The sequence below is a fragment of the Periophthalmus magnuspinnatus genome, chromosome 7 (assembly GCF_009829125.3).
Source record: "Periophthalmus magnuspinnatus isolate fPerMag1 chromosome 7, fPerMag1.2.pri, whole genome shotgun sequence".
NCBI classification, from domain to species: Eukaryota; Metazoa; Chordata; class Actinopteri; order Gobiiformes; family Gobiidae; genus Periophthalmus; species Periophthalmus magnuspinnatus.
The window spans coordinates 31,122,640-31,145,513 of NC_047132.1; the positions used below are offsets into that span (position 1 = coordinate 31,122,640).

At 41.0% G+C, this 22,874-nt stretch overlaps 2 protein-coding genes across 2 annotated transcripts in view; one reads left to right on the forward strand and one right to left on the reverse strand.

The window, feature by feature from the left end:
* The window catches only part of LOC117373874 (protein Wnt-7a), a 219,650-nt gene that overhangs the window by 121,269 nt on the left and 75,507 nt on the right, over positions 1-22,874 (forward strand). The window lies entirely within an intron of this gene.
* The window catches only part of LOC117373066 (fibulin-2-like), a 78,952-nt gene that overhangs the window by 37,134 nt on the left and 18,944 nt on the right, over positions 1-22,874 (reverse strand). The window contains exons 3-7 of the mRNA XM_055223023.1: positions 12,204-12,318; positions 8,303-8,438; positions 6,944-7,054; positions 6,760-6,829; positions 4,082-4,300 (exon numbers count right to left, since the gene is read on the reverse strand). Of these exons, the coding sequence (XP_055078998.1) occupies positions 4,082-4,300; positions 6,760-6,829; positions 6,944-7,054; positions 8,303-8,438; positions 12,204-12,318 (651 nt within the window). The remainder of the gene's footprint in view (positions 1-4,081; positions 4,301-6,759; positions 6,830-6,943; positions 7,055-8,302; positions 8,439-12,203; positions 12,319-22,874) is intronic.

Here is a 22,874-nt window from a genome sequence, read left to right on the forward strand (position 1 = left end):
TAGTCCTGGTTCAGTCCTGGTTCAGTCCTGGTTCAGCCCTGGTTTAGCCCTGGTTTAGCCCTGGTTTAGTCCTGGTTCAGTCCTGGTTCAGTCCTGGTTTAGCCCTGGTTCAGTCCTGGTTCAGTCCTGGTTCAGTCCTGGTTCAGTCCTGGTTCAGTCCTGGTTCAGTCCTGGTTCAGTCCTGGTTTAGCCCTGGTTTAGCCCTGGTTTAGCCCTGGTTTAGTCCTGGTTCAGTCCTGGTTCAGTCCTGGTTCAGTCCTGGTTCAGTCCTGGTTCAGTCCTGGTTCAGTCCTGGTTCAGTCCTGCTTTAGTCCTGCTTTAGTCCTGGTTTAGTCCCGGTTTAGCCATGGTTTAGTCCTGTTTCAGTCCTGCTTTAGCCCTGGTTTAGTCCTGGTTTAGCCCTGGTTTAGTCCTGGTTAAGTCCTGTTTCAGACCTGGTTTAGTCGTGGTTTAGTCGTGGTTTAGTCCTGGTTTAGTCCTGGTTTAGTCCTGGTTTAGTCCTGGTTTAGTCCTCCTCATGTGAGATGGTTCTTGTGGCTCATGTGGGAGATGTTCTTTGGTGCTGGTCCATGGAGAGACTTGTTCACACTGAGCTGCTTTAAAGTCTCTGAGCCACAGGAGCCACAGACCTGAGCCACAGGACACATGTGTGAAGTACTTCCTGGTTCTAGTCCTGACCCGAGCAGCAGTGTTCTGGATGTTCTGTTCTGTCTTAAGGCTCGTTTGGAGAGTCCAGTGAGCAGGACGTTACAGTCGTCTAATCTACTGGACACAAACGCAGGATAAGTCTCTCTACGTCTGGTTTTGACAGTTTACCTTTGATTTTTAGACGGTAAAAATCTGCAGATGTGTTTGATTTGACGTGGCTGTTAAAGTTCAAGTCTGGGTCCATTATTACTCTGAGATTTCTAGCCTGATTTGGAGGTTTTAGAGACTCTGTATGACACTGTAATCACAACTCCGTGTACTTGAAGCCATGAGCGATTCCTACGTTTCCACTTTTGTGAGGTTGAGATTAAATAAAAGTTGTAAGGCAGACAGGAAAATGTGTCGCCTCCAGTCAAAACATTTGATTTTATTAGTGAATCTCATCCTCCGCTGCAGTCTGGGTCTTGTTGAGGCAGGTCGAGGACGCCTACAGGAGCAGAAAATCCACAGCTCTTATCTTCAACATATTTGACATTCAAATTGCATCGTAAAACATAATAATTGTAATTTTGTTTGCAGAATTTAAGCTATTTTTACACACAAAATGATTTATATACAGGCTGGGATAGTTTGTAGAAGCAAAGTGGGTCAGTGGGAGTGGCAACCATTTTGTGTCAATAGGAGAAGTCCATGTTTGGTCCAGGTTTGGTCCATGCTTAGTCCAGGTTTAGTCCAGGTTTGGTCCAGGTTTGGTCCAGGTTTAGTCCATGTTTAGTCCATGTTTAGTCCAGGTTTAGTCCATGTTTAGTCCAGGTTTAGTCCAGGTTTAGTCCAGGTTTAGTCCAGGTTTAGTCCAGGTTTGGTCCAGGTTTGGTCCATGTTTGGTCCATGTTTGGTCCATGTTTGGTCCATGTTTAGTCCATGTTTGGTCCATGTTTGGTCCATGTTCGGTCCATGTTCGGTCCATGTTCGGTCCATGTTCGGTCCATGCTCGGTCCCGGTTCGGTCCCGGTTCGGTCCCGGTTCGGTCCCGGTTCGGTCCCGGTTCGGTCCCGGTTCGGTCCCGGTTTAATCCTGGTTTAGTCCTTCTTTAGTCCATGTTTAGTCCTGGCTTAGTCCTGGTTTAGTCCAGGTTTAGTCCAGGTTTAGTCCTGGCTTTGTCCTTCTTTAGTCCATGTTTAGTCCATGTTTAGTCCATGTTTAGTCCATGTTTAGTCCATATTTAGTCCATATTTAGTCCATGTTTAGTCCTTCTTTAGTCCTTCTTTAGTCCTTCTTTAGTCCTTCTTTAGTCCTTCTTTAGTCCTTCTTTAGTCCATGTTTGGTCCATGTTTGGTCCATGTTTAGTCCTTCTTTAGTCCTTCTTTAGTCCTTCTTTAGTCCATGTTTGGTCCATGTTTGGTCCATGTTTGGTCCATGTTTAGTCCATGTTTGGTCCTTGTTTAGTCCTTCTTTAGTCCATATTTGGTCCATATTTGGTCCTTCTTTAGTCCTTCTTTAGTCCTTCTTTAGTCCTTCTTTAGTCCTTCTTTAGTCCTTCTTTAGTCCTTCTTTAGTCCTTCTTTAGTCCATGTTTGGTCATTGTTTGGTCCTTCTTTAGTCCTTCATTAGTCCATATTTGGTCCATGTTTGGTCCATATTTAGTCCTGGTTTAGTCCCGGTTCAGTCCATCACTTAACACAATAATCTAACCAGTTCATAAAAGTGGAGTGACCTGCCCAAGGACACAACAACAGCATGAAACGAGGAGACAGAAGTGACACTAAGCTTTGGTCTGTCGTATATGTCCTATTGTGCTTGTGTCTCTATGGTTCTCATCTCTGTGGATCATTATGTTATAATTTACACATTTTAAATCACAACATTCATCCAAAACGACTTAATAAAACAAACAAACCCACTGACTTCTGCGTTAGAAAACTACAGTGTCCAATGGAGCTGACGTCACCGTAAACGTCATCACAGAAAAGCGCCCCCTATGGACAGCTAGCGGATCAAGCTAATGGACTTTATTTTGTATTTGTACCAAAACGGGCACGTACCCATGGTGAAAACGAGGACCGATTGGCAAAATAGCGTCTTGAAAATAAACAAAACTCAAACATGAATCACTCCAAAAACAACTTCAGAGGAGAAATGAGACTAGTACTACTTCTAATCCTACTAATACTACTACTACAACACGGTTAAAAGCTCTGAAAAGTCGATTTTGCGTAACGGGTCTGCTCGGTGACCTCATCTGCCTCGGAGCAAACTGACGTAGACGTGGCAGCCGCACTGTACCTCAAACATAAACACATTAATTCCCCGGGTTGAGTTTGAGTTTGAGTGAAGTGTTTTGAGCAATGACACAACTTTGGATTTGAACCCTCGCCCCTTTAGCGCGGCGTGTACTTTTACCCTGTGCGCACTTCTGTCACTGGAGGAAAGGGATGTCAGCGCGTAATTACAAAAAGTATTATTAGTGAGTATCAGGGCTCGCAGGCAGGAAGGAAGTCACTCAGGAGAACCACTGAAATAATATAGTTTATTTATGGCCCACACTATTACGACTAATATGGAAAACCTGTCAGCGAGGGATTGTAAATTTACTTTACAAAGAGCAAAATGGGCAGGAACGTTTGGGTTTTGTAATGTGTAATGTTGTGTTTGAGCGTGTGCGGTGTAGGGCTGAAGTTTGAGGTTTTGCGGGTGGTGGGTTTTCTAAAGCGCGTCTCCCCCCACAGGGTCATTTGTCTGATTTAGGAGCTGAGCCCGTCTCACGTCTTCAGGAAGAATGTTCCAGGTTTTAGATGCACAAAAGTGAAACACTGATTAGTCCTGGTTTAGTCCTGGTTTAGTCCTGATTTAGTCCTGGTTTAGTCCTGGTTTAGTCCTGGTTTAGTCCTGGTTTAGTCCTGGTTTAGTTGAAGGTTTCGTCCTGGTTTACTCAATTTTTAGTCCATGTTTAGTCCATGTTTAGCGCTGGTTTAGCCCTGGTTTAGTCCTGGTTTAGTCCATGTTGAGTGCTGCTTTAGCCCTGTCTTAGTTCTAGTTTAGTCCTGGTTTAGTCCTGGTTTAGTCCTAGTTTAGTCCTAGTTTAGTCCTGGTTTATTCCTGGTTTAGTCCTGGTTTAGTCCTAGTTTAGTCCTGGTTTAGTCCTGGTTTAGTCCTGGTTTAGTCCTGGTTTAGTCCTGGTTTAGTCCTAGTTTAGTCCTGGTTTAGTCCTGGTTTAGTCCTGGTTTAGTCCTAGTTTAGTCCTGGTTTAGTCCTAGTTTATTCCTGGTTTAGTCCTGGTTTAGTCCGGATTTATTCCTGGTTTCCTGGTTAGGCGCCCAGAGACTTCTTTAAAGAGTCCCTGGTCTTCACACATCGTCCAGAGGGTCACGGGTTGAAAAAGCAAAGTAACACGCTGAAAAAAAGTCATATTAATCTGGACGGGTCTGACCGTTACCTGCGGCGCAGCGGATGCCGTCGTCCTGCAGCGTGTATCCGGGGAAACACTCGCAGCGGTACGAGCCCGGCGTGTTGACACATTTGTGATGACAGATGTCTTTGTGGATGTCGCACTCGTTCACGTCTTCCACCTCCACGGGACTCTCCACCGCGTTGTCCCCGACCTCGCCCTGCCCCAGAGAGAAGGCCTCTTTGGGGAACGCCGGACTGTCGGACACTGCAGCGCAACAGGTGAGAGCAGGGTCAGTTTCATTTTATAATACTGCACTTATTTTTATTTTAAATCTACGAAGGTTTGAACTTTGAGAGAGTTTAAACGAGAGAGAAATGTGAGAAAATGTTAACGCCTGTGTGAGAAAAGTGTATAAAGTGTGTGGTGAGGGAAAAGAAAAAAAGAAAGAGAAAAAAGAAAGAAAAAGAAAGAAAGAAAGAAAGAGAAAAAAGAAAGAGAAAAAAAGAAATAAAGAAAAAAGAAAGACAGAAAAAGAAAGAGAAAAAAGAAAGAAAAAGAAAGAAAGAGAAAAAGAAAGAAAAAGAAAAAAGACAGAAAGCAAGAAAGAGAAAAAAGAAAGAAAGAGAAAAAAAGAAATAAAGAAAAAAGAAAGACAGAAAAAGAAAGAGAAAAAAGAAAGAAAAAGAAAGAAAAAGAGAAAAAAGAAAGAAAAAGAAAGAGAAAGAGAAAAAAGAAAGAAAAAGAAAGAAAGAAAGAGAAAAAACAAAGAACAAAAAAGAAAGACAGAAAAAGAAAGAAAAAATAAGAAAGAAAGAAAAAGAAAAAATAAGAAAGAAAGAAAAAGAAAAAATAAGAAAGAAAGAAAAAGAAAATGAAAGAAAGAGAAAAAGAAAGAGAAAGAAAAAAGAAAGAAAGAGAAAAAGGAAGATGAAGGAAGAGTGTGTGAGAAAAGTGTATAAAGTGTGTGGTGAGGGGTTTTACAGCCAAAAACATAGAGAATAATGTAAAAAATAAAGCTGATATTTCACGGATTTCATCTATTGCGGGTTATTTTTCGAACATAACCCCCGCGATAAACGACGGATCACTGTATTTGTTTTAACACAGTATTATTTTGAGGTATAGAAGCTCCCGTAATTTAATAAATGCAAAATGAATAACTTTACTGTATCCATTTAGCATTTATTAAATACTGTGTGTAGATTCTCTGTGGTTTACTTCAGCTGAAACTCACATTCAACAAAGCTCCTAAAGTTTAAAGATCAGTACAACATTCTTATAACAAGGGAAAGGCAACAATTGTAGTAATAATAAGGTATTAATAGCAGTAATAGTACTTCGGAAAATAATAATAGTATTTAATTTAAGTGTATTTTATTTGTGTTCATTGTTTTTTATTGTAGTTCTCAACTGGAAGGTTATTGTGATCTTGAAATATTAAAATAAAAACAATGTTATATTATTTTCAGTGCTCAAAATAAGCGTCGCACTCGCAGAAGTCGGTTTACCCGCCAAAACGCCGCGCATTTATGCTACTACTCGCTCCGAAAGCCCAAAGGCGACATAAGGATGACACTCAAGGTACTTTTTGTTTGTCTAACTTAAATGATCCATGTGGCAGAGACGTTCAACTCGTTTTTTTGTTGTCGTTGTTGTTGCTCTTATTATTTTTTAAGAGTTCAAAATGTTCAAAATGTGTTGCATACATTACGTAAAATTTTAGTTTTTCTGTTGCACTTCATGGATTTCATAAGCAGCGCACTATAGTTGTTTATTCAAAGCGTAAAGGTAAAAAAAAACAACAATATACACAGTGTTATCTTCATTTTTGATGTCACCAAGTTTACGGCTCCCGGTGTTTTGTTTTATTTCCGTGGAAACTGGGTCAAAATGGCTCATTGGGGGTTAAAAGTCGCCGACCCCTGCCTCAGAAGGTATAAAGAAGTCGACTAAGTGAGTGTGACGTCGCCCACAGCGTTCGGCTCCAGTCAAATGAAGCTAATCGAAGCTAGCGGTTACAGCAGCGCATTTGGAGTCGACTTCCATATTTGGAATCCTGACCACGAGTATCATAGCAACCGAAGAGCCAATCCGGAGCGAGGCTGTTGACGGTAACGCAATGTTCCATCCGCACCGCCGGTTTAGCACAGAGCAGACGCTTAGCAACACTGTCAATCAAACCTGTTGCTAACGCTAGCGGGAGCAACTTCAGGGAAAAAAGGCGCCTGATTTGTCTGTTTTTCATGTTCATATCTTGATTTACAGACACAATAGTGAAATAAAAAGTGAAATAAAAAGACCAAAAAGACGAATAAAGTGACAACGTCCTTTTGTATACGCAGTCTTTACGTATTACAAAGTATTTTCTGAGTTTTAAGGATGGTTCAAGTTGCGCTGATAACTTTTTCTTTAACTTTAATGTCTCATCTTGAGGGAAAAAGACAAAAGGTTCAGTAAAACTCCAAACATGGCGCCCGTTCGAAAAGCGTCGGGTTTAAGCGGCGGCGTAACACAATCGGACGCACAAACAGAGGTAGCAGTATATCTTTAGAAAATATGGTTATGGTTTAAACTTCTGGGTGGCAAACGAGGACCGCAGTCTCTCGGCGTCGCACTGAAACTTTAAAACGATCCTCCCCGTGCGCGCAAACGTCTCGGGTGTAAATCTGGACTCCCCCTCCGGCCGCGCTCGGGTGTCTGCGCTTTGTCCGGTCGTGGTTTACCTCTTTTGGGCGGCGCAGTGGGGTCCAGAGCGGGTCGTTCTCTGACGGGTTGCCAGACGCTGCGCTCCTCTTCCTCCTCCTCCTTCTTCTTCTTCTCCTCTCCCTTCTCCTCCTCCTCCTTCTCCTCCTCCTTCTTCTTCTTCTCTCCCTTCTCCTCCTCCTCCTCTTCCTCCGTCTCGCTCTTACAGCAGGTCTGGAATATGTGGCTGCAGCGTGAGCCCAGAGCAGGGTGAGCGTCGCAGGACAGACCCTCAGCACGAACGAGGAGCCCCAGAGAACAACAGCTACAGCACTCCTGTAAAACGCACAACAGGGATGACACAAACACACAACAGGGATGACACAAACACACAACAGGGATGACACAAACACACAACAGGGATGACACAAACACACAACAGGGATGACACAAACACACAACAGACATGGGATGACAAAAACACACAACAGGGATGACACAAACACACAACAGGGATGACACAAACACACAACAGACATGGGATAACAAAAACACACAACAGGGATGACATAAACACACAACAGGGATGACACAAACACACAACAGGGATGACACAAACACACAACAGGGATGACACAAACACACAACAGGGATGATAAAAACACACAACAGGGATGACACAAACACACAACAGGGATGACACAAACACACAACAGACATGGGATAACACAAACACACAACAGACATGGGATAACACAAACACACAACAGACATGGGATAACACAAACACACAACAGACATGGGATAACAAAAACACACAACAGGGATGACACAAACACACAACAGGGATGACACAAACACACAACAGGGATGACAGAAACACACAACAGACATGGGATAACAAAAACAGACAACAGGGATAACAAAAACACACAACCAGGATAACAAAAACACACACAGACACGGGATAACACACACAAACAATAACACACACAGACAGACACAGTATAACAAACACACACACAACCAGGATAACAAAAACACACACAGACAGACACGGGATAATAAACACACACAGACACGGGATAACACACACACACACAATAATAAACACACATACACGGAATAATAAACACACACAGACAGGATAACACATTGATTTTGTTATTAACCAACAAACTCACCGAGGAGTTTGTCGTTTTTTTTTAATTAAACCTCATTCGCTGTATCTGACCATTCGCTCTCGACTCGCGCGGAGAGAAAACCCCATAACTCCGGACGGTGGGAATGTCGGAGTAATGTCGGCTTTTCCACTTATTCCGTCCTAACAAAATTAACTAATCGGATCAGAGCGGATTGCTGCTTCGAGGTCTTTTCTTTTTTTAAATTCTACCCCGGCTAACGCGACGTAAAGAGTTAATTTGTGATGAACTAGAGTCTAATCGGAATTTTACGAGGTCGTTAAGTTTGACGGCGACCCCGGTGAACTACGGCGACCCCGGTGAACTACGGCGACCCCAGTGAACTACGGCGACCCCCGGTGAACTACGGCGACCCCGGTGAACTACGGCGGCGGATACTGGCCTTGAAAGAGCCGACTGCGCATTTGTCAGCGGCGGCGGCGTCCCGTTCACACGTCGCTCCGGTCATGGCCGCCTTCACTCCGGACAGGCACCGCTGCTCTTGGAGGGTTCCCAGGCAGCACTGCAGTTGGGACGCCCTGCCACAGAAGAGACAAAGAGGGACAAAAAGCAGAGGACAAATGGTTTGGATGGGGACAACGGCGCCACAGCAACAAGTGAGGGTCATTAATCTTAGCGAACGGGCGTAAAGAAAAAAGCAGCGTGGTCATTAACGGCGAGCACGGCGAGAGGACGACATTGTGTGAAATGCAAATACAAGTGTTCACTCTGCAGGGGATGTGTATGGGACTCTATGGGACGTTTGTGTGCAGTTGTTAGAGCAAAAGTGCGACTGCTGTTTATCCCAAATGTGAACGGAATGTGGCTCAAGACAAGAAAACACAAGAGGACGGAAGAGAACACAACAAAATATAAGAAGACAACAAAATATAAGAGAACACAACAAAATATAAGAACACAAGAGAAGACAAGAGAACACAACAGAACACAAGAGAACACAACAAAATATAAAAGAAGATGAGAGAAGACAACGAAACAGAGAAGACAAGAAAACACAACAAAATATAACAGAACACAGGAGAAGGTAAGAGAACACAACAGAACACGAGAGAACGCAACAAAATATAAGAACACAAGAGAAGAAAAAAGAACACAACAAAATAGAAGAGAAGACAACGAAATCTAAGAACATGAGAGAAGACAAGAGAACACAACTAAATATAAGAGAGGAGAACACAAGAACACAACAAAACACAAGAGAACACAATAAAATACAAGACGACAACAAAATATAAGAGAACACAACATATCAACACAGCAGTGCACGATATCAATACTATTTCATTACATTAAAAAACACGATATATTGATACTTCAGTATTTTTGCACAGCCCTCGTCCTCATGTTTCCCAACTTTTTACTTAAATCTGCACAATTTGACTAAAAACCCAGAGTCTCTTTCCCTCGGTCTCTGTGGGTCTGTCCTCCTCTGTCTCTCTGATCCATCCAATCTTAAATTTAAATGTGGATTTCTGTGGAATTATCAGATTTATCGACACAAAATAAAACCTGTAGTGACACTGGCAGCCTGCTCTTTCTGCCTGAAGTCACCTGTCTGCGTCGACTTCAGTTGGACGCAAAATAATTAAAGAAAACAACATAAACCGTTCACACAAATAAACAGAAAATGAGCGACTAAATGTGCAAAAGAACAACGTGCCACGACTATACTGAAGTCCTCTCTGAAAGTCTCACGCCGTGTCTCAATTCGATGGTTGTGCACTTCGGAGTGTCCTTCGAAGTACCCGGCTGACGAAGGGTACTCCTCCGTCTGACTCCAAAGACCGCGCGGAAATGACTACGGAGCGTACGTCAACGGCTGTCTGTGCGCTTACGTTAAGTCGCTTACGTTACGTCGTTTAGCAACCGCGACGGCCACTGACCAATGAGCTAAACGTTTGAAATGGAGTCCAAAATAATTAGTTTTACTTTCAAGTATTTATGATTTAACTGAAGAGGTGCCAAGGTGTTGTCGTCGCAGCCGTTTATTTCTGTTTAGATTGAACGAAGTAAGGAATTAATCTTTCCCTTTGAATATCAATACGCAAATATGTCAGGATTTGGGGGTTTTGTGTTTCTGTGCTGCCTTTACCACTCCTTTCCGTGTCCTTGTCCGCAGTGGTGCAGACTCTGGCTCCGCCCACTACACACCTGCAGCCCATGAGCAATCAAACCTCCACCTACAGTACAGTTCTGCGCGGCTCAGTCGAGTTTTCGTGCGTACGGTCTCAGTACTCAGCTGTTCTTTCTCGTTTTTTGCCAGATCCCGCTCCTCGGAACTCCTCTGCACCTCAGCCTCTGCCCCAGCTCTCCACAACTGGTACAAACACCTCCGCCTCTGACCTCGCTACCTACGAACAGCTCGAAGACGTCAGCCTACGATCCCGCCGTCTACTATCCGCTCCGTCAAAGAACATTGACATTTCTGTGTCTGTAAATAAACTCTGTTCCAACTTTTTACCCTGCGTCTGAATCTTTGATCGCCCCCAGACTGTCCGACAAAATATAAGGTTATAGCTGATTTTTTTTCCACAATTGTAGCTAGTATTACATAACTTTAAGAAAATATGCCTTGTTTCTCCTTTAGAAAAAGTCACGCGCGGTGCATGATGGGATACAGAAGTGCGCGAAGTCTGCTCGGACGCTTCATTCACGTCCGATCTCCAAAACGCAGGACTGCATTCGTCGGGTGCACGAAACGGTACAGGCCTCGTTGCGTCGGAAGTGACGTACCGTAAGTGCCCTTCAAATTCAGCCGACGAAGTGCGGAACCGTCGAATTGAGACACGGCATCAATCGCGCCGCTTGTACACCGTCCAGACAGGAAGTACCTCCCCCCAGGTAAATACCATTTTCTCCACAGGTGTTGTAGATTTTAACTTTAGCAGAGTTTCAGAAGGGCCCGTCTCTTTAACCAAACACTTCAACACTGAAAGTAAACACACAAAGACATTTAAACGACAAAAAACTTAAACCAGGTCCGTCCCGTGACCACGCCCAAGGCTTTAAAAATGGCCGACACTGGACACGGCCCCCCTCTTTGTCTGGACCGGGCGGAGACGCAGGTAAGAACTGATGTGTTTAACTGAAATGAATACGTTTAACCAAAGAAAATATCTAAAATAACTCGTGTTTGACTGAAACGTGGACGATAACTAAACAAAAACGAGATAAACTTGGGATAGTTATGTCTAATTTAGATGACATTAAGTGAAATTAAATCAAATTAATGTGGGTTTAACGGGACAAACGCCCACATTTCTGATTCTTGGCCAGTGTGTCCGAATATCTGCGTATTTGCTTCTTGTTAAATTCCTCCGTGAAGCACTTTGGAACAGCAGAAATTGTTTTAAATGTACTGTATAAATAAAAAACGAACAATGAACCACATCCTCCGTCGCGTCTCGAGCCAGAACCAAACATGTCCGTGCAATCAGATTAATATTTCTTCAGTGACCACAGTGTAATTCGTACAATATTGAATAAGTGTGTATTCTGGATTCCAAAGCAAACAGTATCTGGAATAACAAGCCAGACCGACATGCCACAAACCACGAGAAAAGACTCTGCAGGTGAAATAATTGGTCTGTAAAATAAAAGAGTTGGTTTTACTGCAAAAGAAAATGTAATTGTGCCAACTGGACAAAGGTTTTTTAAAGAGTGAATATATTTAACTTCTGACAGGGGTCGGAAAGTAACTGCCCTGAAGGACTAAACCAGGACTAAACCAGGACCAAACCAGGACCAAACCAGGACTAAACCAGGACCAAACCAGAATCAAACCAGGACCAAATCAGGACTAAACCAGGACTAAACCAGGACTAAACCAGGACTAAACATGTTGTATCAGAGTTTCACTTTTCTACAGTTAAAACCTGGAACATTCTTCCTGAAGATGTGACTCAGACCTCGACTTTGACAAAGTTTAAATCCAGACTCAAACTGTTCTGTTTAGCTGCTTTTGACTGACAGGGTTTTATTCTGCACTTGTCTCTTCTAACGTTGATTCATTTTGATTTCTGTGATTTAATGTCTTTCTTATTCTGTAAAACAGTTTGAATTACTTTGTGTCAGAATTGGGATATACAAATAAACTTGCCTTGTCTAAAAAAAAAAGTGTTTCCAATGTGTCAAGTCTTTTTAATCTCAAATCGGGTTCGAAACTGTAACATCACGACTGCGCAAACATACACAAACCAGGCCCTCTACGTTTGAACAGTGTGGAGATGCGTTGGACGTAATGATGATGATGATGAAGCACTGGGAGTTTAACACGCACTCACCAGCAGATGGCGTGGCGGTCCAGAGCGGGAGGGTCCATGTTATCACAGTGTCCGTTCGTTAAGGCCCAGTTCTCCCCAGTTTCACAGCAGCTCATCAGCAGCCGACCTGAAGACGCTGAAACACAAATGACGTTAGACATGCAAAACTCACGCAAATGTGTCTGTTGAAACTGGAAAACGTCTTACGAAACGCATCACAGACCGCGTAAAGACGTGGACTAAGTGAGCGTGACGTCACCTAAAGAGTCTGGCTTCGGTCAAATGAAGCTAATCGAGGCTAGACCAGTTATAGCGGCGAGTTTGGAGCCGAGTTGCACATTAAGAATTATGACCGCGAGTGTCATAGCAACCAAAGAGCCAATCCAGAGCGAGGCGAAGTTGGTGAAGGTAACGCCTCTTCCCACCTGCGCCACTGGTTTAGCAGGGAGCGGACACTTAGCAACGCTAGCGATCAAACCTGTTGCTAATTAATATTACCATTTATTTATTCATTCATTCATTTATTCATTTATTTATTTAAACTTTATTTTATTTATTTAAACTTTATTTTATTTATTTATTTAAACTTTATTTTATTTATTTAAACTTTATTTTATTTATTTAAACTTTATTTTATTTATTTATGTAAACTTTATTTTATTTATTTAAACTTTATTTTATTTATTTAAACTTTATTTTATTTATTTATTTAAACTTTATTTTATTTATTTAAACTTTATTTTATTTATTTAAACTTTATTTTATTTATTTATTTAAACTTTATTTTATTTATTTAAACTTTTATTTTTTAAACTTTATGTTAAATTATCTCTAGGCGGGTCACAAAAATAACTATATCGACTTTATGAAAGCTGGAACAATACATTTTGGGCCTCAATATTTATCCTGTGCACAATTTCTTCACAAAAATGGGGAGATTTGAACTTCTGTGGCTGATTATCGGCACATTCTGCTCTTCACCTGTTGCAGCTCAGGCTTTTAAATGATACTGAATGTTTAAAATGATCACCTGGGATTATTCAGATTTATTTTAATTGTTTTCAGTGGCATCAGTGGGTGAAATAAAAACCCCAGGATCACGTAGAGCGGGTTAATACGAACATTTAAGACCAAAATGACGAGTCTGACAGCAGCAGGTACAGAGAGAGAGGGACAGTTTTTCAATAGAAAGTGAATTGAAGCCAGAGTCGACGGAGCAGGAAGCGCGCTCATGCTCACTTCCTGTTTGGAACACAGCAGCTAGCACGTTAGGCATGTCCATTTATATAAACAGTCTATGAAACAAACTAATCTGACATTTTTATTGTCGAGTTTACGTCACAATACTAAAACTTCAAACTCAATTTCGATACCGTTTTATACATGTATTATCTAGTTTCATTACTAATTTTAGCACTGATTAGTATCTCGGTATCTGGATTGGCCTGGGAACGTCTTGGGGACTTACTGCAACAGCTGGAGGGAAGTGTCTGGGGTGGGGGAGTCCCTGTCAGACTAAAAATATGGATCTAAGTGTTGATTTTTCGATAAAAACTCCCTCACGTCTGTCAAAACGGCCTTAACTGCAGTGCGTTTACATTACACAACACCCTCAAGCCACTTCTCCGGCAAATCAGAAGAAATATATCCAAAGAACGATCCATTTTGTGCATGATTAATGTATTTTTCTGTTTATTTATTGCCGTTGCCATGGCAAAAGTGGGGGAAAACCACTCGAAACGTGGTCGATATTATACACGAGTGGCCCATCCAAACACCACCCATTGTTCAATCAAACTGAACATTTAAACTCAGCAAGAGAGATGACGTTTTTTTGTTTTTTTTTTACCCAAAGGCGAAACATTATTGGAGCGACGAGGGAGTAGAACCACCAACCTCAGTTTTCAGTTTTCGGTTTTCGTGGCCAAACACTTCACGTCGCATTATCTGCAGCTGTTATTGTTCAACTAATCAAAGTCGATTTCCATGTTTTTTTGACAATCAGAGCCAGACTTTTCACCAGCAAATTTGAAAATAGGTCAAACCGGGGTGAGATTTAACACTTTTAATCGAGTTTACAGGAAAATACCGAGCCGCCGCTTTGAGTTTTTTGTTTTTTGCGTTTGTTTTGCGACACTGTTTTCACTTCGGAGATGATGACATGCTGAAAAAACACGACTCCAGATCAGAGGGCTAATTATACCGCTGTATGTCGTCCATTGTTCCGTGATAGTACCTCTCTCTTACCAACTTCCCTAAACAAAATAAAACCTCTGTAATTTAACGGCATGAGAAACGGCGAAAAAACCCCAGACAGGCACAATGGGGCTTTGATACGTCTAACTGCCAACGGCTTTGAACTGTCAGAAACTATATTAAAGGAGAGGCAGAGATACGCATCATATCTGCTTCCTAGTCATTTTCCCCATCTGCGATCTTCCTCCGTGTGAAAACAGAAATGAAACGTGCTCCGTGTGTGAATATAAAGACGTGTAAACGGTAAACGGGCAGATTTTCACGCTGCGTTTTTCCGCTTTCAAGGCACTCATGGTCCTATATTACGCAAAATTGACTCTTCTGCGTGGTTAAAGTCGTGTTATAATGCTGTTAGCTGGTCCAAAAACAGACCCGGAGTTGTGTTTTGTTTCTTTTTTGTTAGTCTGTCTACATTTCCAAAGCTCAAAATGCTCCGTTTCACCTTGTGACGTCATGAAGTGGTAGTAGCTTTGACCTTTAGTTCAGTAAACAATGATTCTACTGAAGGGATTGACATGTTCTGGCATTAAACTGATCTATAAGTAAGAACGCTACCTTGAAAAACATGGATTCTTACTGTTAGTGGGCTCGCCTCTCCACAGATCTGACCTGTAACTTGGCCTGCTGGAACATTTAAAGGTCTGATATTACGCAAAATAGACTCTTGTGAGGTTTAAGTCATGTTAAAATGCTGTTACGTCATCAAAAACAGACCTGGAGTTGTGTTTTATTATTTTATATTATATCAAAACGCTCTGTTCCACCTTGTGATGTCATGAAGTGGTAATTTTCAAGTTAACAGCTACGTTTTACCTTTTATTTCAGTCGAGATTGACAATTCCAGGGCTGAAATCATGATCAATCCAAATGATTCTAGAAACGAAGGTGTGTGGAGTTTAAAAACACAGTGGAGCACTTCCTGTATCGCCACATGATGACATCACAAGGTGGAACAGAGCGTTTATTTTCAGTTTGAGAGAAAAAGTCAGCCTAAATCTGCAGGGTTTGTGTGTTAAACATGTGCAAATGAAACAAAAAAACACAACTCCAGGTCTGTTTGCGACGAGGAAACAACATTAGAACAGAGATATATGGGTTAAGTGTCTTGCCCAAGGACACAACAACAGTTTTCATTAGTGGAGAAAGAACGACACCGCCAACTTGTGAGTTTAAATAAACCTGAACGCTCAACCAATGATGTTTAGAGCAGGATTTGAACCACCAACCCTCAGATCAGTGAACAAACGCTCTACCAACTGAGCCACCGTCGCCTAAACTTTAACTTTAATGCAGTGACTGTTTCCCCGTTTCCTCTGTCTTGTTTTGTCTAATGGAGCATGTGGTGAACCAAAGCATCAAAATCAGAACTTTGAAGTCACGTGTGAAGGAACTAATACGATTAATCGCAACGAATCGATTATTGGAAATGTCAAGTTATAATAAAATAACCAGAAATAATCGATATCTGAACTAAACACAGTGGAAAATGTGGATTCAGACTTTAAAGGTTTTAAGATCTGTGTTTTAATGTTTCCTCGTCACAAACAGACCTAGAGTTGTGTTTTTTTGTTTCATTCACACATTTAGGCTGAGTTTTTCTTCTCTCAAACTGAAAACACTCTGTTCCACCTTGTGATGTCATCAAGTGGTAATACAGGAAGTGCTCCGCTGTGTTTTTAAACTCCACACACCTTCGTTTCTAGAATCATTTGGATCATTTCACATCTGGAATTTGGCAACCAATCTCTACTGAACTAAAGGTAAAAGGAGCCGTTAGCTTTGAAAACTACCACGTCATGACATCACAAGGTGGAACAGAGCATTTTGAGCTTTGGAGATGAATGTGAATGAAACAAAACACAACTCCAGGTCTGTTTTTGATGACGTAGTAGCATTATATAACATGACTTAAACCTCACAAGAGTCAATTTTGTGTCTATTTTGCTGAGTTTTTCTTCTCTCAAACGGAAAACACTCCGTTCCACCTTGTGATGTCATCATGTGGTGATACAGGAAGTGCTTTTAAGCCTTCACTAGAATCATTTGGATCAATTCAGCCCTGGAATTGTGAATCTATACTGAACTAAAGGTAAAAGGAACTGTTAAAATGGTTGAAAACTACCACTTGATGACATCACAAGGTGGAACAGAGCGTTTTGAGGTGTGGAGATGTGACAGACTAATGATAAAGTGTTACTCAAACATGTGTGAACGAAAAAAAACACAACTCCAGGTCTGTTTTTGAGGAGGGAACAACTTTGGGAACAATTTTGTGTCACATAGGACCTTTACTAACACCACAAACGCATCAATGTAATACTTTAAATAAAAAGTATTTTGTACCGTGTCATTATTTGTCGAGTGACGCTGGTTTAGCTTCACCTGGATCATATTAAGAACTGTTTGTTTATTCATTCAAGCAAAAATAATATTTAGTTACAGCTTCATAGTCTAAACAGCGGTGGAAAAAGTGCAGATACCAGAGCAAAGAAATACACAAGTAAAAGTAAAAGTATCTCATGAAAAACTCTACTTGAGTAAAAGTATTAAAGTGTCTGTTTAAACATGTACTTAAAGAGTAAAAAGTAAAAATATTTTGTACAGATTTTGAGGTCTATTAAAGCTTCAAATTTAGTGATTTGTGCTGATTTTTTTATTTTTTATTTTTTTTGTAGCTGTTTTTATTTGTATATTTTTGTTTTGCTCAAATTATGAACGTGTTAAAATAAACCCTCAGCCTTTTCAGCACCTCTCAGACAACAATAAAAAAGTACTTTTACTTTCCATTCCTGTACAAAAATGTAGTGGAGTAGAAAGTACAGATACTGCTCTCAAATGTAGTGATGTAAGGTAACGAAGTACAAGTACTAAAGAATTTTTAGGTATCTGTACTTTACTTAAGTACATTTTACACTGGATATTTTTTTCCTTTTACTTCACTACATTTGAGAGCAGTATCTGTACTTTCTACTCCACTACATTTTTGAACAGGACTGAAAAGTAAAAAGTACTTTTTTGATGATTTGAGGGAGTATTTTTACCGTGTTCGTCGCTAAAGTTTTCACGTTCATGTTTCAGCTTTGAGCAAAACAAAATAAAAACACAAAATTCATGAGGAAAAATTAAGAAACTGATTCGTTTTGTTGCTGTTCCCAAAATATGTTTCATTTTTGAATCAATATCTCTACATTTACCACCCTTGTGTGAAATACTTTTATTTTTTACTCTCAAAGTACATTTTAAACAGGTACTTTAACACTTTTACTACATAGATTTTTTCATGTGATAGTTTTACTTTTACTTGAGTAACTTCTTATTTCGGTATCTTTACTTTTACTTAAGTATGAGCTGAGTACTTCATCCAGCACCGCTCAAATGTAGTAAAGTAAAAGTAAAAAATATCCACTTCTAAATCTACTTAAGTAAAGTACAGATACCTAAAAGGCAAGTACTTCACTACTTTCACTACTACTGGTCAAATATTTCCCCAAAAAAGCAGAAATGTAGACACGTCGACAAGTACTTCCACGTCTGGCGCCAAAAATACTTCGACTAAAAGCGTTTCATCACTTCATTTCACTACTTCAACAACACGTTTTACTTAGACTAGACAAATTTCCCCGAATCCAACAAAAACGCTCAAATCCCTCCAACTTTCTGCACTTTTTTTGTACTTTCTTTCTTCCCGTATCCAGTTCCTTTCCACACTCCGACTCCCTCAACAGAAGCTTAAAAAGTCCACACTTTGCCCCGCGCTCCCCTGTAATCACGCACGTCCATTAGCCTAGCATTAGCATTAGCACCAGGTGGCGTTCGCTCGTTCCAAATCCAAAACACTGACATCACCTTCCTCAAACATACAGAAGAGCGGCTTTTAAAAAACGTGGGCAGCTCTCGACACGTCCGGAGGTGGCGTCTCCTCCTTCTTCTCCTCTTTTGTGGTCGTGATTTACAATACAGGTGGGTCCGGAGGTCGTAGGTCTCACCGCGGGTCGCTACACATCTATACTCCAACGGGCGAAGCTGACGGATGATTAATGAAACGGGCTTAAGGGAATAGCGGACATGCTTCGGTCTGTTTGCCTCCCTCTGCGAAAAAAAAAATCCAAGCTATGTTCCTCGCACCTTCGCCGTGAACTCGCTCGGATCGTGTGTCTTTTTGTTGCGCGAGCCAAAAACAGCTGGCTGTGACATAACACGGGAAGGGATTTTCTCTGTCAAAACTGTGACACGCGATCCACAAAACAAAGATAATTCGTTTTAATTAAGGAAAGGTTTTCGGTGAATCGTCGGGGTCCGAGAAACGTGATCCGTGTTTGCAGTTGGGACTTGTTTCGGTTCAGCTCGGTCCTTTGAAGGCTTAGCGGGAACGACTGAAATAATGGGTTTCTTTGTGGTTGTGGTTGGAAAGATCAGTCGGGAACGCCGCGCACGATTGTCAAAACTTGTGTATTGGATTTGGAGGTTTGTAGCTGGAGGTTTGTGTGGACAGGTGCCATGACTCCGCTGTAGACTGTAGAAAAAAAAAAAAAAAGGACTAAAGGAGCGTGACGTCGACCACGGCGTTTAGCTCCAGTCAAATGAAGCTAATTGAGGCTAGCGGTTATAGCGGCGAGTTTGGAGCAGAGTTGCATGTTAGGAATTACAAGCGTGAGTATCATAGTGACCAAAGAGCCAATCCGGAGCAAGGTTGTTGAAGGTAACGCCTCTTCTCGTCATCCGTCCATTTTCTTTTGCTTATAAAAAATAATAATAATAAAACATTTTAGTTATATAGCGCTTTTCGAGACACTCAAAGACGCTTCACAACACAAACAAGAATAAAATATCACGGAATTTACAACATAAAATCAAACATGAAAAGCGATTTTAAACAGGTGAGTTTTGAGTTCTTTATTGAAGGTGGGGAGGTCAGAGGTCACGGAGGGGTTTAGGTAGTGAGTTCCAGAGGGTGGGGGCAGCGATGGAGAAGGCTCTGTTCTGAACAAACTGTTGCTAACGCTACTTGGAGTGACCTCGGGGAAAGAAGGCGCCTGATTTGTCTGTTATTAATGTTCATATCTTGAGTTACGGACACAAAAGTAAAATTAAAAACCCCAGAATCATGTAGAGCGGGTTAATACGAACGTTTAAGACGAAAATGACGAGTCTGACAGCAGCAGCTACAGAGAGAGAGAACACAGTTTTTCAATAGAAAGTGAACTGGAGCCAGAATCGATAGAGCCAGAAGTGCACACGTGACGGCTAGCAGGTTAGCTATGTCCATTTATATAAACAGTCTATGGATGAAACACAAGTGAACGATTGTCTACCTGTTCAAATATACCGCAAAATACCTTATTCCGACATGGGTTGACTAAAATAATAAAATACATCATCCAAAATTGGTATCCTGGTTTCATGGAAAAATAACTGGCGAGTCAAATGTTCATATCTTAATTTACGGAGAAAATAGCAAAAAGAAATTGTAGAAAAACTGTGGCCCCTTTCTCAGCAGTTACTGTTTTTCAATAGAAAGCGAATTGGAGCTAGAATTGATAGAGCAGGAAGCGCGCCCATGTTCACTTCCTGTTTGTAACGCGGCGGCTAGCAGGTTAGCTATGTCCGTTTATATTTACAGTCTATACATGGCTCGTTATCACCACTGTCATATCCGAAGTAAATATAAAATGTTCAGTTACGACAATTTAATTTTATATTCAAATGTAATGCAGCTCCACCTACACTGAAAATATTTTTAAACTTTCTTCTGAACAAACTCCCTGATCCACTCGGTCTCTGTGAACTGAAACTGCACAGTTCCAAACAAATCCTCGGCCTTTGCTCTGTCGCCTTTTCATTTCAAAACGTCAGACACAGAATCAGCTCCAGAAAATCTGAAATTATCTCTGGATTTGAACAATTTTACGAGAAATGTATTCACTTTAGATAAACGTGTCCACATCAGTCTAGTTCATTTGTATTTTTCTGTCTTACTGTAAAAACCTGCATTTTATTGTATTTTCCTGCTAATGTCAACGATAAACTGTTTGCTTTATAATGTAATCGTAATGAAATGTGCAAGTAGCAGTTGCTAAATCTGGCACAAATCATCTTTTCTTCTGTAAGATTAACGAATTTTTACATGGTCCCTGACAAATAAAGACTAAAGAAAATGACTATATCGACTATATGAAAGCTGGAACAATACATTTTGAGCCTCAATATTCATCGTTTGTACAATTTCTTCGCAAAAACGCAGAGATTTTAAAATTCTGTGGGTAATTACTGACACATTCTGCTATTTTCTTGTTGCAGCTCAAGCCTTTAAATGACACTGTATGTTCAAAATGGCTGCCTGGGATCATCCTGCTTTATTTTAATCGTGTCAGCGGCATAAAGTAGTTTCAATACCATCATTTATCGCAGTATTTCGATGTAGTGTAGTGTTGCAAACCTCGTTAACGTGACAGGCCCGGTTGTCTCTGTAGGGAAATTTGTAGATTGCATTAGAGCCGAACTTTAAAACCTCTGGAACAACCTGTCAGGAGCGATAACGAACGGCGGTCCTTCTGATCTGTTGCTGTTTCCACTTAGCGTTTCACTACGGCATAATCTGGAAGTTCATTAGACACAAGTTTTAAGGGTAAATTGATGTAGAGATGCTGTCGAGATGCTTTAGGGAGGCTATATTACGCAAAATTGACTCTTTTAGCCTCGTTAGAACGCCGTTAACTCCTCAAAAAACACACCCGGAGTTGTGTTTTGTCTCATTCACATCTGTCTACGCGCTCAAAATGCTCCGTTCCACTTTGTGATGTCATGAAGTGGTAGTTTTCAAGCTAGCAGCTACTTTATTACATTAAGTTTAGTAGAAATCTGCAATTCCAGAGCTGAAATGATCCAAATGATTCTAGAAATGAAGGTGTGTGGAGTTTAAAAGCACAACAGAGCACTTCCTGTATCACCACACGATGACATCACAAGGTGGAACAGAGTGTTTCGACCACTGTAGATGTCACGAAGCGGTAGTTTTCAAGTTAGCAGCTACCGTTTATCTTTTGTTCTGTAGAAATCGGGACAAAATATGCCTTTATCCCTTTTAACATCACCTTTAAATTAGTTTATTTACACATTTGTCGATATCCAGCTGATCATAACTATCCCGGGTTTGTTTAGTTTAGTTTTTCAGTTGGTTTATCTTTAATTTAATCCCCACACGCACCTGTTTAAACATATTTTACTTGGTTATATTTGGTCAGTTCAGTTTAAAACATCCATCTGCTCTTACCTGAGTCTCCACATGGTCCAGACACAGAGGGGGCGTGGTCTACGGCGGCCATTTTGAAAGCTTCGGGTGTGATCGTGGGCCGGACCATGTGGAGGGGAGAACTGGGGTAAGTTCTTTTTCTTTTTGCTTTAATATCTTGTTGCATTTTGTAATATTTAAGTGTTTATAGTTTTATTTTAAACACTTTTTGGGAGTTAAAGTGATTTAAGACCCTCATACGTCCACAGTGTTTGATCAGATCCGGCTAAAGTTTTATCTATCTCACCTGTGAAGTAAATGGCGTTTACCTGGGGGCGGAGCTTCTGGGTTGAGAGGGGACAAAAGCAGAGCAGTATAGTCAGGTATATGTGGTTTGTTTCCTCAGTTTTGTCATTTCTGTTGCTTTTTGCTTAAGTTGCGCAGTTATTTTTTTTGTAAATATGTATTATTTTTCCATGGTGGGCTGTCATAAATGTTATTAACCGGCAATTTTTCTGAGTCTGCCTCCTACTCCGACCACATTGGGCCGACTTCCCCACACGAGGGCTGAAATCATTCCTGTATTACCACGCGATGACATCACAACGTGGAACTGCTCGCTTTCAGTTTGAGAGGAAAAACTCAGCTTAAACATTCAAATATTGTGCATTAAACGAGCGCGAACGAAACAAAAAAACACAACTCCAGGTCTGTTTTTGATGAACAGAGCGACATTATAACACAGATCAGAACATAACGTAACACGGGGCCTTTAAAAACGTAATTAAATCTACTTTACTTGTCTAGACTCTGACTGATTTTGTCCTTTTTTACGCCAGAATAAACACTTTCTAGGCCTAAAACGCGGTAATATCACTGAAGCGTTAAGCACAGTTGGATGCTGTGACAAAATCTACAATACAAAGCGCCCCCTGAGGAGTAAAGCCAATCTTCAATGGACGGTTACGTAATAAATACTCGTATATTCCCCTTACACCTGTGACCAGCTCTTTCCACAGCCCTTAATATGAACCTATTTTCATTCCCTCATTATCTACACTAATATATTGTACGTGGTGTTGAGTGTCCCAAAAGCACCAATTTCTGCCAGAGATGAAAATCTGTCCAAATCCAGATTTTGGACTTGATGAACACAAATCTCATTGAATCCAGTCTAGCCTCTTATTTGGCAGGAAGTATTTGGTTCA